Genomic DNA, 12,500 nt, shown 5'->3' with positions numbered 1-12,500 from the left:
GTGTGAGTGTGTGAGTGTGTGAGTGTGTGAGTGTGTGAGTGTGTGTGTGAGTGTGAGTGTGAGTGTGTGTGTGTGTGTGTGTGTGTGGGATCACCCGCCCCGATCACACACACATCACACTCATTGATTTCTGAGCTGCTGATGAGGTCACTGAAGGAGACGAGACAGAGGGCGACTGTCATTTAGACTTTGTCCTACTTTACCCCCGAGGCTCTGAAAGGGTTAAAACTTATTGTCTAATGAGTGAATAGACGAGGAAACACGTCACCACAGAGTTCAGTCACGTGATCTTCTGGGTCGATGCGGCTTTGACGATGCAAACAAACAAACAAACAAACAAACAAACAAAATTTGGAAATAAATGATACAATAAACAAATCACAATCAATTTCAATAAAAAATCTAATAACTAATAATAACAAAATAACTTTTATTAAAGAAAAATTGTTTGTTTGTTTGTTTTATATCTTTAATTGTTCTCACAGAGCCGCTCAGATACGTGACGTTCCGACACGTCGTTACAGAAATGCGGTTTATTTTCTTTCAAAAAACAAACAAAAATCTGTGACATAAACGTGTACGCAGCAGAATTCCAGAGCAGGTTTACGTCACATGACGAGGGAGAGTCCGAGCCGGAGCTCCTGAGTCGGTTTAAAGGTCACCTTCAGGAAACAAACGTCTCTGTTTTATAGAGTCAGAGTGCAGGCTGAAGTGTGTGTGTGTGTGTGTGTGTGTGTGTTAAAGCGACAGGAAGCTCGTCTCTCCTCATACTGTAATTCACAAGAGCATTAAGTGGCTTTAAAATGAACGAGTGATTTTATTGATAAATTTAAATGCAGTCGTATTTTAAAGTAAAAAAAAAGCCACAGGGGAAAAAAGTTTATTTAAAAAAGTTTTTATTAAAGAGATTTTTGATCCTCACTATAAATTAGTGGAAGATTTCGGGCATTAATGAGGAAGTTAATAAGATTTATGACATTAAATTGAAATCCGTTATAATTATTATTTTGGAAATATTTCTGCTGCTGTTTTGTTTATTAAATGATGCACTCTGAGGAATACAGTTCAGTACAGCTGCTGTGGGACAGAGTTCACTGTGCACTGAGACCGAAACGAATGGAAACGTGTCACTGAGTGTTTATTGTCGTGTTATTTGTCGTGTTTTTTGTCGTGTTATTTGTCGTGTTTTTTGTCGTGTTATTTGTCGTGTTATTTGTCGTGTTTTTTGTCGTGTTTTTTGTCGTGTTATTTGTCGTGTTTTTTGTCGTGTTTATTGTCGTGTTATTTGTCGTGTTATTTGTCGTGTTATTTGTCGTGTTTTTTATCGTGTTATTTGCGCTTCCTGGCAGCTCGCTGCAGACGACCTCGTTTCTGTCGTCTGTAAGTTGCAGCTATTTCAGGATCTGAACTCACGCCAGGTTTGTGCAGGAGACTGATATGAGATGATCCAGGGTGTGGAGAGAAGCGTGGGATCGACGTGAGGGCGTCGACTCGAACTGTTACTGCAGAACACAACACACAGAACCTTAAAAAGTGCACACACACTCGCAGACACAATCTGGAGAACAAAAGCAGAAAAATGATCAATAATAAATTATTTGTATTTGACTACGACTCTGTATGTCTGTGAGTGTTGATGATTAAAGGATCATGGCTGATTGTGTGTGTGTGTGTGTGTGTGTGTGTGTGCAGGGTCTTGATGATGTCACTGGTGAGCCGTTGACGCAGCGGGATGACGACACGCCTGTAACAGTGAGCCGCAGACTGAAGGCGTATGAAAACCAGACTCAACCGGTTCTGGAGTATTATAGGTAGGTGGTGAGGGCGGGATGCCATTACTTACGATCAGCTACAACTGCAGTGTGTATCATTACATAGGGTTCCTATGCATTTTAGTAAAGTTTAGAATTTGATTTGAGTGATTTCCAGGTCTGGATTAGTGTGGGGGTGGTGGTGGTGGTGGTGTGTGTGTGGGGGTGGTGGGAGTGGTGTGTGTGTGGGGGAGGGGGGGGGGGCACTGAGTATTGAAAAGTATTTGTTTCCATACTCATGTCCAATTCGTTTTTCTAAAATATCATTAAGTATTTGTCAAACGAATCCAGATAAATTTCAAAACTGTGTTTTTGTCTAAAAACGTTTCCCAAATGTTTCTCATCCACACTGAAACGTCTGAAACGCTCACGTCCCTGAACCGCGCGTGAGCAAAACACAAGATGCTTCGACTCGCGTCATTTCCACCTGCTGTTTATTTACTTTCTGGCTCTTTGAAACGTCGCAGCGACGTCTAAAGACACGTCATCGTATACAGAAGCCTCTGTTTTCACGCCCAGTGACGTCGCGACGTGAAAACTGCCTTTAATTCATCCACTCTGTAGAGCGTTTTCACAAAGCTGCCAAAAGATCAGCACTAGACCGGATCTGCACAGATCTGATTGGTTGGTACATTGTGAGGCAGCAGTTGCCATGACGGTACAGCGCCCCCTACTGGAGACTGAACACATGGAAAACATCAGAGATTGTAACGTAACACGTGTTCAGATGTTAAATATGGTCTTCAAAATCTTCAGGGAAGTCCACATTTGAGTCTGGAGAAGTCTGGAAAATCTGAACCTTGATTACACTCATGCTGTGTGTGTGTGTGTGTGTGTGTGTGTGTGTGTGTGTGTGTGTGTTTTACAGGAGTAAAGGTGTTCTGGCGACGTTCAGTGGAACAGAAACCAATAAGATCTGGCCTCATGTTCTCACGTTCCTCACCAAGAAAATCCCACAGAGTCAGCAGGCCAGAGGAGGGGGCGGGGCTTAAACACGTCACAGCGTAAACAATTCCGTTTTGTCTGGAGTTTTGTTTTTCACGAAAAAAACGATCACACCGGATTTTTGGACACACTTTTATTTTTTAATCGTAGACTTTGTTTAAATCTGGAAGTAGATTTTAGACTTTAATCCGAGCAGATCACCAGAATCATCTGTAGACCCAAATAACCTACATTTTAATACTTTTATTCTCGTTTTCATCACAAGAACCTTAATTTTATTCACTTGAATTTTTTAACTCATGCACACACACACACACACACACACACACACACACACACACACACACACACACACACACACACACGCATTAACTTGTACATTCCCTTTGAAGTTTTAGAGGCCTTAACAAATTTTATGTCTAATAATGAGAGGAAAAGATTAAATGGGAATAAATAAAGTGTAGATGAATAATGTTCAAAATCTAGAATAATAAAAAGAAAAATCATGCACAGGAAGTAAAAAGGTGAGAAAAGAATTTTCAGAAGACTGAATAATGAAATGATAAATCTCAGTATTCCACTGCACAGGTATGAACACGTTCTGCATTAAAGCGTGGAGGAGAAGAATGAGAGAAAGATGCGTGTCGAACACGTGAATCTGGAAAACAAAGAGGAGTGTTTTAGTGCTAAAACGTTTTCCAGATTCTTTCAAATGACAGAGATTGTACACGTTTTTCCAGCAGAATCGCGTCATCGCTTTCACGTGTTTGTTTCAGAAATCCTCTTTATACAGAGTTCAGAAGAACTGATTTTGTACAAACTGTTTTGTATCGACAGGAAATTAAATAATGTTTGTAAAAAATATATTCACGTTTATTATTAACGCTTTCACGTCATTGACACTGATGAGAAATAAATAATGAAATGAGGAAAATTCTATTTTGTGGGTTTCTATTTCTCGGTCACTCCGTGTTTTTGTCCTGTTGTGTTGTGTGTGTGTTATAAGATGTTCCTCTGCTCCTCCTGGTTTGGACCAGTGGTTATCAGTTACCTGAGCAGCGCTTCCCGTCAGCTCTGATCTCCTCCACAAACCTTCAACAATCTGCTTTTTGTTTTGCTCTCAGGATCAGAACGAGCACCTGCAAGATGTTTTTTGTTTTTCACACCAGTCAGTTTAGAGACTAACTGTATGAGGGAAAATCCATGCAGCTGAAGATCCTCACCATCATCATCTGAAAATACTCAACCTGGCACCAAATCCAGGACCCTCGTGTTGGATCTGGATGACTTTAACCGTAACCTGGAAGTGACTTTAAAGCAGTAAATGAATCAGACTCAGACTCTGTTTATTACTAAGAGAACGTCACAATCAGACCAGGTGCTCTGGGACACGTGTCCGATCGGGTTCCTCCTGCATGGTTTCCAGTTTACACGTCAAGCGCTGGAGCTCGTGGAGATCTGCAGCTGTGATGGAGGACGGAGTGGATCAGGACCTGGGGTTCTGCACAGACAAACAAAACACTAACACAAAAACCAGCAGTTCATCAACCAGACCACCGTTTATACACACCACGTATAAAAAAAAAAAAAAAAAAGTTTCTGCAAAAGTATTGGGACACTGGACTTTTCCAGCCATATGACGTTCTTCTCCAAACTTTGAAAACACACACACACACACACACACACATCAGACGTCTTTGGCTGCTGCATGACATTTTGCCTTCGCCTGAACTAGGTGACCCAAACCTGCTCATACAGAACACTAGCACAGTGCACAAAGCCGCTCCATGAAAACCTTCTGCTATAGCGCTCCAACCAGGAACCTCCTCAACTCCATCAATACATGACTTTACTAACATCCTTGTGGCATTCCGAAAATCCACTGCTTCTCCATGAAAGTTCACAGAAAGGATTGAGGAAGCGGTACGAGTTGCTCTGGAGCTGTAACGCTGATGGAACCCACAGCAGTGATCAGGGAGGGAGGTAGAGAGAGAGAGAGATAGAGAGAGAGAGATATCATCTGTTCATAATTCACTGCTTTAATTCACTTCGTGGCACCAAAATAAACAGTAAAAGTGGAAGGCGCGAGTTTTATTCTTCAACACGGCTGGTGATTAACATCCATCAGCTGAAGACGGAAATAAAGCATAGAGAAGCTCACAGGACACGGTGCATAGATCTCACACTAGCTATGGGGTGTGTGTGTGTGTGTGTGTGTGTGTGTGTGTGTGTGAGCTTTTCGGATCGTTTTTTGGCCGTATTAAACACCGTGTGAACGTAGTAATCTAATTCCACAGAAGGGGGGTGGGGGGAGGGGGCAGAAGGAAAGAGAGACAGACGGAAGGCTGAAGGGAAGAGAGAGAGAGATGGAAGGCTAAAGGGAAGAGAGAGAGAGAGAAAGAGAGAGAGATGGAAGGCTAAAGGGAAGAGAGAGAGAGAGAGAGAGAGCGAGCGAGGGGGAGAGAAAGAGAGAGAAAGAGAGAGAGGAGAGACATAGAGAGAGAGGGGGGGGGGAGAAAGAGAGAGAGAGAGAAGGAGAGAAGGAGAGAAAGAGATGTGAAACACACCCCACTCTGAGGTTCAGGCTATGATTAGATCTCGGCTCTGGTTTTTTAATTTAAATACGATATCTGATCTCCACTGACTCGGACTCGGGCTGTGGCTCAGAAATTTCAGCAGCATAAACATTTTGCACTAAAGAGCAAAAAATAATAAAATAATTAATGAGGTTTATTTGCCCTGTAATGCATTTTAGATTTGAAAAAGGAAAAATAAATCTATTAAATACATAAAATGCACTGCGTGGGAAATAATCACCATTAACTCTTTCCTCCAATCACAACTTATACAAAGAAAACTAAATTAAACGAGAAAAAAAAACTGAACCCACTGAACCCCCTTTTCCTGCCTTTGGATATAAAATGCACTAGATGGTTTTTCATGGTGAGGGTGGGAGCAGTGGGAATTCTTTCTATCGGGTGTTTAATATTTAATAATTTTAGGAGAAGAAAAAAAAAAAGTCAAAATCAATGTTTTGAAATATTAAATGTGTTCGGGGGCGAGTAAACGTTTTATGTTAAAATGCATCACTGTTATTATTTGGAAAGATTGTGGAAATTTCACGTTAAAGACGTTTTCCATGTCTGAAAAAATCTGACCTTTCTTTAAAAAAAAAAAAAAACATAAAAAGAAACTATCAATCTGTCCATCAATCAGTGTCTCTGTGCCGTCTCCACATCGCCCCGGAAACGTAACAAACACGTGCAGAAAAATACCTCGTCCTATCTGTTTCATACACTGAACTCGCAATCAGATATAAAGTGCAGCACACGTTCACAAGTGATCCAAAACAAACAAACAAACAAACAAACAAAAAACAAAGTCTCTGATGGCAGCCGTTGCCCCTCTTTCTCTTCCTCTCCTTCTTCATTTCCTTTTCTTCTTACTCATCTTCCTCTTCCATTCATAATTTCCTCCTCCTCCAGGATGAAGGCCATGCTCACTTGTCTGATCTTCCTCCTTTTCTCCCTCCTCTTCTCCCTGTTCCTCCTCCCCTCTGACAGCATGAAGGTCTCTTTTTCACTCGTCTGATCTTCACGTGATGTTCATATAAACTTTAACCTCATCGTCCTGAACTCGAGTGAGAGATGCCGTGTGTGTGTGTGTTTGTTAGGACGTCTCCATCATTCTCTGATCTTCTGTGTCCTCATCTTTAGAGCCCCGCCCAAAATGTGAACAAAGCCCCGCCTCCAAACACCGCTTTATATGATACTCAGCCACCTGAGAGAGAGAGAGAGAGAGAGAGAGAGAGAGAGAGAGAGAGAGAGAGAATGTGTTCAATCACAGTGCTGTTGAATTCTGATTGGTCAGAGTTATTAAACAGGCATTAATAATCAAACGCAGAAAACATTGTTCTCATATCTCTGTACAATATCGATATCATCTGGATGGCGGAAAGTAGCGTGATGTGATTGTAATGTGATGTGATGTCGCACACCCCTAGTGTGTACCTGTGGGTTCATGGTGCTGAGAACGTTCTGCAGGATGTGCATGTCCTGTGACTGGATGCACACCTTCAGTTCCTGTGGGGGAAAAAGAAAAGATTCAACATGTGACAGCAGTAATACCATTAGTACCTTATCAGCATGTGTGTGTGTGTGTGTGTGTGTGTGTGTGTGTGTGTGTGTGTGTGTGTGTGTGTGTGTGTGTGTGTGTGTGTGTGTGTGTGGTGTGTTCTGTAGCATACACTCACAGGAGGCAGAGACTCCAGCACTTCTTTAGGGTTGAGTCTGCACGTGTTTGGTACGCCCTGCTGCGGCTCCGGGGATCTGGGCGTGTCTGCTCTGGGCGTAGTGGAGTACTCCCTCACCCGGTGTTTAAAGGCCTCGAGCTCAGTGTGGAAGACGTCCAGATACCCCTCCTGCCCCGCCTTAAAAAACCAAAACACACTTAAGCTGAAATAAATAACTTAAAAAGAATTCATCGTTTTCCTGAAGGTCTCTGAAAGCACTTTTGATCTAGGGATGAACTCCAAATATCAAACAGCACACCAGAGCATATCTCCTGAAATGTACATAAGACAGGTTTCTTCAAGATCTTCTCTAATACTGTTTGGATCACGAGCACCTGGTACTCCTGCTGTATCAATAATGTTTTAAATAAACACAGGATATCTGACAAGAAGGTCCCTGTGCACATGTACATGAAGACATGCTTCTGCCAAGTATGGAGTGGAAAACCTCAAGTGTCCTGCACAAAGCCCTGACCTCGCTTCACTTCGCTACACATTCATTGCTGAATGAATAATCCCTAGTCATGCTCCAAAATCTAGAGGAAAGTCTTTCAGAAAAGTGGAGCTTATTATAACAGCAAAGAGGTGAATACATCTGGAATGAGACGTTTAATCAGCACGTACAGGCGTGTGAGAGGTGCACATACTTTTGTCCATACAGTGTATATGCAACGAGTGGACACTTAAAAAAAAATAAAAAACTATTTACAGTGGAAGTGGAAGCACTGTTCTGCCCCCTAGTGGTCATCTCATTGCATTACAGTTTAAAGGCTTCACACTACTTTTGCACCAGGGTTCTAGCAGGGTTCTAGCAAGGCCCGGCTTTAAAATCATTTGGGTCTAAAAAAAATTCAAAAAACAGCCTTTAAACTTCACAACACACTAAACACACAGGACAGAACGACTCAGAATCAAGAAATGAGTGTGAATATGAGTATCGAGTTTTAGACAGATTAAGCGAGGACATGTTTGGAATGTTTATGCAGTGTGTGTGTGTGTGTGTGTGTGTGTGTGTGCGCGTTACTTTGGCTTTGTGGAAGAACTGTCTAAAGCAGAAGCGAGGATCCTGCTGCACACTTCGGCCCATCTCCAAAATAAACTGCATGACTACAGCCTGGTGAGCGACCTGCTCCATCAGAGCTTCCTTCTGACAGATGGAAAGAGAGAACAAACACACACACACACACACACACACACACACACACACACACACACACACACACACACACACACACAATCACCAACCTGTGTAATAACCATCTCATGGCCTTTCTTAAGCAGTACAGCTGCAGAACCAAAGAACAGCTGGTCACTACATCAAAAGGCTTTCAATAATGTGTTGCTATAGCAACTACTCACCCTTCAATCAACACGCCCTCTTTGTGGGGTTTGAATGATCATATTATTGTCATATCATTGTTCTTCCACCCAAATCCCAAACTGTTTTTCACTCATAGACCCTGATTCGAGATCCAGCTACTCCACAGTGTACACTTACACATGTAGGCATCCTATCTAGGGAGCAGAACGATTTGAGACGCACCCCTGAATACTTATTCCATCTGAAATAACATAAGGCGTCCACAAATTATCTTTTTTTTTTTTTTTCATTTAAAATAAAGCCTTTTTTTTTATTTCTAAAATGGATATCAATATTAATACACACATTTAAAAGATTTGTACTTTATTGCTAACTAAAAAAAAACATTATAATAATACTTTGGGGGTTTTGAGAGTTTTTATACCCCCCCCCCCCCCCAAAAAAAAAAAAAAAAAAAAAACGAGAACGTTTTTAAAAGGTCGTTTTTCCAGACCGCCTGCACGCAGCCCAGGCAATGCTGCTCTGTGATTGGTGGAAATCACACAACCTCATAAATTATTCATGTAGAGCCAAAATGTTTCACTTTATGCCATGTTTTTTTTTTTTTTTTTTAATAAAAATGTATTTACCTTTTCAGCGTAGAGACGAAAGCACCATAAGATCAGGTAGTTTGCTGTTTCCTCACAGATCAGGTGGGGCGACTGGGCTAGAAAATGCTGACTGTCATCCCATCTCCTCAACATCCCTGACACCCGGGAACACAAAGCATGTGATGTCACAATCACCACAATCTGATTGGTCAGAAATTCAGCTTTATATTTACACGCTCTCTCACGCTTATAGTTACGGTTTCCATAGTAACAGAAACCTTCTGCCGGGACGGTCAAAAGCTAAATCAAGGCTAATAATAAAGGTGTTGTTTAACAGAAGTAAAAGGTATAATGGTTGCCATGCTGATGATTTTTGGTTAGGGGGATATTTAACATGTATGGAAGGAGTCTCCAGTGTCAGAAAAAGAAGAAAGCTGCAGAAAGGTTTCATCAATCAGCAGTGGAGGATGAAGGACACAAAACCTGCAGTAGATAAAGTAGAGACACTCAGTAAAATGTGACTCCAGTAAAAATGTCCATTTAAACTTTCACTTAAGTAAAAGTACAAAAGTTTAACCTTCAAATGTAAAACTTTTTAGTAGTGATTTATTATAACTCTAATGTTCCTGTTATCATTTTTATCACAAGATTCTTCACTTAATCACCTCAGTTTATGTGTAAAGACTCGAATGTGACTCTCAGCACACTGATCTATTAATAGAATGAGATTAATGACTCAAACACTGATTGATTTCTATTATAATGATCATGAGCACAAAACCTTCTTTAATAAAACGTGTAAACGAGGTCACGTGTGTGGTGTCGAGTTCGAGTCTGGAGTTTCTTCATCATTTATTCCTCTCTAAATGTTCTGCTTGATGTTGAACTGATGCTGAACTGTATGTTGGTGATCAGTAGATACACCAAGCAGCAGTGGTGGTTCCAGCTCGAATAGCGCCCCCTGGGTGACCCACGCCATGACCCAACGTCTTCCCTATTGATTAGTTTCAGCTTTGAAAAGCTCGTCTCTGCTTCGGCTTCCGTCACTGGATGAGTAAAACACGTTCTCAGAGCAGACCACACATTTAGAGACGTTTCTAAAAATGTATTACAAAAACAGTAATCTGGAAAGTGTTTGTAGAACAGAACTGATTTAAGAAAATAAATAAATAAATAAATAAACAAAGTCTCAGAAATTCTGGTCTGTACTCAGCTCACCAAAATGTTTCAGTTCCTCCTCGTGGCGTTGGACGAACGTTAAGCTCTTGTCGTAATCCGTCTCCATGCCCCTGGGCTTGGGATCATTTATAATGCTCTGGCGGGTGCACACAAAAATATTAGCACCCCATCAGCACAACAGCATACAGACTGTTTATTTATCTCTTATATAACACACATAGAAACTCTGTTTAATTCCCATTAAAACGACGCTCTAATCACTAAGTTTTTATTTTCTTACTTTTTGTCTTTCTTCTTCTTTTGTTTTAATTCTTATAGTTTTCTTGGCTCAACAGTGGATATTATATAATTAAACCACAGAAATAAGAAAGTAATTATCATATATGACTTTTACAAATAATTGTATTTAGAAATATTTTGTATTAACTTTTTTTATTTATTCAAATTTTCTCCTTATAGTCATTTATTTCTTAAAAAATCACATTCTTTTATTAGAGTGTAAAAAAACATTATGTTCTAATTCTTACTCCAATAAATAGGCTAAAAATAAGAAATGGTAATTTCAGATAAAATAATAATAATAATTTTGTTCTTATATGAAAGCTAGTAGAAGGAGAGTTTGTGTGTGTGTGTGTGTGTGTGTGTGTGTGTGTGTGTGTGTGTGTGTGTGTGTGTGTGAGTGTGTGTACTTTGTTGAAGCCGCGTTGCCCCTGGTCCGGTCCGGGTGTGGGGCTCCAGCGTGAGTCCAGCATGCTCTCCTTCCTCCTCCACTCCTCCTCGATCTGAGAAAGATGAGCGGAGGAAGCGAGCGCTCGGGCCCGGGCCTGTTCCACCGACTCAGAACCGTGCAGCTCCAGACCACAGAGCTGGTCCTGAGCCTCCACCAACTGCCAACTGGACACAATGGAGGCCTTCACACACCGCTGCTGTCTCTCACACAGAGACGCCATGCTCTCTTCCGCACTGACCTGAGAGAGAGAGAGAGAGAGAGAGAGAGAGAGAGAGAGAGAGAGAGAAAAAGAAAGAGAGAGAGAGACTATTACATGGCTTATGACTGTGATATAAAGACTCAGTGTCGAACCTTCACTCAAAACTAACTCACTATTTATTCTGGGACATGACTGGTCAGAAAATAGATGCTGATGCTGTTGGGGATTTCCCTTCATCAGGATCTCACACACACACACACACACACACAAATCAGGTAGGAGTTTAGAAATAGAGAATATGGAGTATGTTAGTGTGTGTGTATAGAGAATCATAAATCAGTATAAAAATGACGTCACAGTGCTGTAAACACAGTAATGTGTGATGTCACAGTGGGCCATTTCCAATCGATCTGTTCAAACTAATAAAACTCGGGTTGTCTGATGTTAAATGAAAGACAATGAGGATTGTGTGGACAGAAGGATATAGAAGATGATAGGAGATGGTGTCTAAAAGCGGAATGAAACTTTGTGTGTATTATAGCTATGTGATTAGAATAAAGTTTGCTAGCTGAGGTGTGATGCTAACTCCATTACAAACACTGCAAGATCAGGAACTCACGAGCTATCTGAGAATTTCATGTAATATCATGTAAGATCAGAACACGTGTTGGTTTTTATTTCAGTTCATAATGTGTGCATGTGTGTGTGTGTGTGTGTGTGTGTGAGAAACTAGCTCCTGAGGGGGAGTGAACTTACCTCAGGCTAGCTTAGCTAACTTTAGCGCAGGTGAATCGGTTTGAAATAAGGAACTACGTGTATTATCGTGTTCGAATGTAAAATAAAGCAGTTGGTGTGAACTTTATGATAATAAAATGACTTGGTTTGTGAAAGTTGATACCTCGTCATGTCGGCTTTGGGTGTCACTCGTGCAGCGGTTCTCCTCAGAAGGAGGTAACTTCTTGGCACCACCGTTCATACACCACTCCATCTTGAGGTTTTTATCGTCCTGGAAACTTCTCGTGGTGTTAATAATCCCAGAAAGTGCCAATTAAACTCAGAAAGCACGCAAACGCGGACATATTTCGGGCTTCAGAACCTCGCCGTCACTGTACCCCCTCATGTAATAACAGTAGGGCTGCGTCTCAAACCGCATCTTATTGGACTCTCTATTGTGTGACGTAGTGCGCAGAATCCGCTATCTCACACCCTGCGTAGTCCGCATGCGCACACTCTGGGAAGTTGGTTCAGGATGCGGCCTTGTGGCGACGCGGAGAACGAGTTCGATTCCGATTCCGCAAGTCATGCGGCAGCCCTAAAACTTTTATTTTATAATCAGTGAGAATATTTAATGCACACTCTTATGAAATGTGGTTGTACTCTTAGAAACACTTAGAGGAAAACGGTAGAGAAATTGTGTTGCGATTAAAAACAACA

General features: G+C 41.3%; 2 protein-coding genes across 3 annotated transcripts in view; one reads left to right on the top strand and one right to left on the bottom strand.

Annotated features, from left to right (window-relative positions):
- Nucleotides 1–3,690, top strand: part of ak3 (adenylate kinase 3) — a 10,038-nt gene extending 6,348 nt beyond the window's left edge. The window contains exons 4-5 of the mRNA XM_083568861.1: nucleotides 1,693–1,811; nucleotides 2,680–3,690. Coding sequence (XP_083424987.1) covers nucleotides 1,693–1,811; nucleotides 2,680–2,803 — 243 coding nt within the window. The 3' untranslated portion in view covers nucleotides 2,804–3,690. The remainder of the gene's footprint in view (nucleotides 1–1,692; nucleotides 1,812–2,679) is intronic.
- cdc37l1 (cell division cycle 37-like 1) lies at nucleotides 3,075–12,084 on the bottom strand. Of its 2 annotated transcripts, XR_014537875.1 has the most exons (9): nucleotides 11,965–12,084; nucleotides 10,827–11,105; nucleotides 10,177–10,273; nucleotides 8,998–9,113; nucleotides 8,072–8,194; nucleotides 7,009–7,185; nucleotides 6,767–6,838; nucleotides 3,856–6,536; nucleotides 3,075–3,713 (listed from the first exon to the last, which is right to left on the bottom strand). XR_014537875.1 is itself a non-coding variant. In XM_083568817.1 (8 exons), the coding sequence occupies exons 1-8, from the start codon at nucleotides 12,052–12,054 to the stop codon at nucleotides 6,426–6,428; spliced, it is 1,065 nt and encodes a 354-aa protein (XP_083424943.1). In that variant the 5' UTR covers nucleotides 12,055–12,084; the 3' UTR covers nucleotides 3,075–6,425. The 2 variants fall into 2 exon arrangements, 1 of the variants encoding a protein (XP_083424943.1); XM_083568817.1 differs by having other exon boundaries at nucleotides 3,075–6,536.
- Nucleotides 12,085–12,500: the final 416 nt, after the last annotated feature.

Source organism: Silurus aristotelis (assembly GCF_946808225.1).
Source record: "Silurus aristotelis genome assembly, chromosome: 18".
Taxonomy (NCBI): domain Eukaryota; kingdom Metazoa; phylum Chordata; class Actinopteri; order Siluriformes; family Siluridae; genus Silurus; species Silurus aristotelis.
Note: the sequence above shows the minus strand (reverse complement) of the source record. Positions and strands in the feature narration are given on the sequence as shown.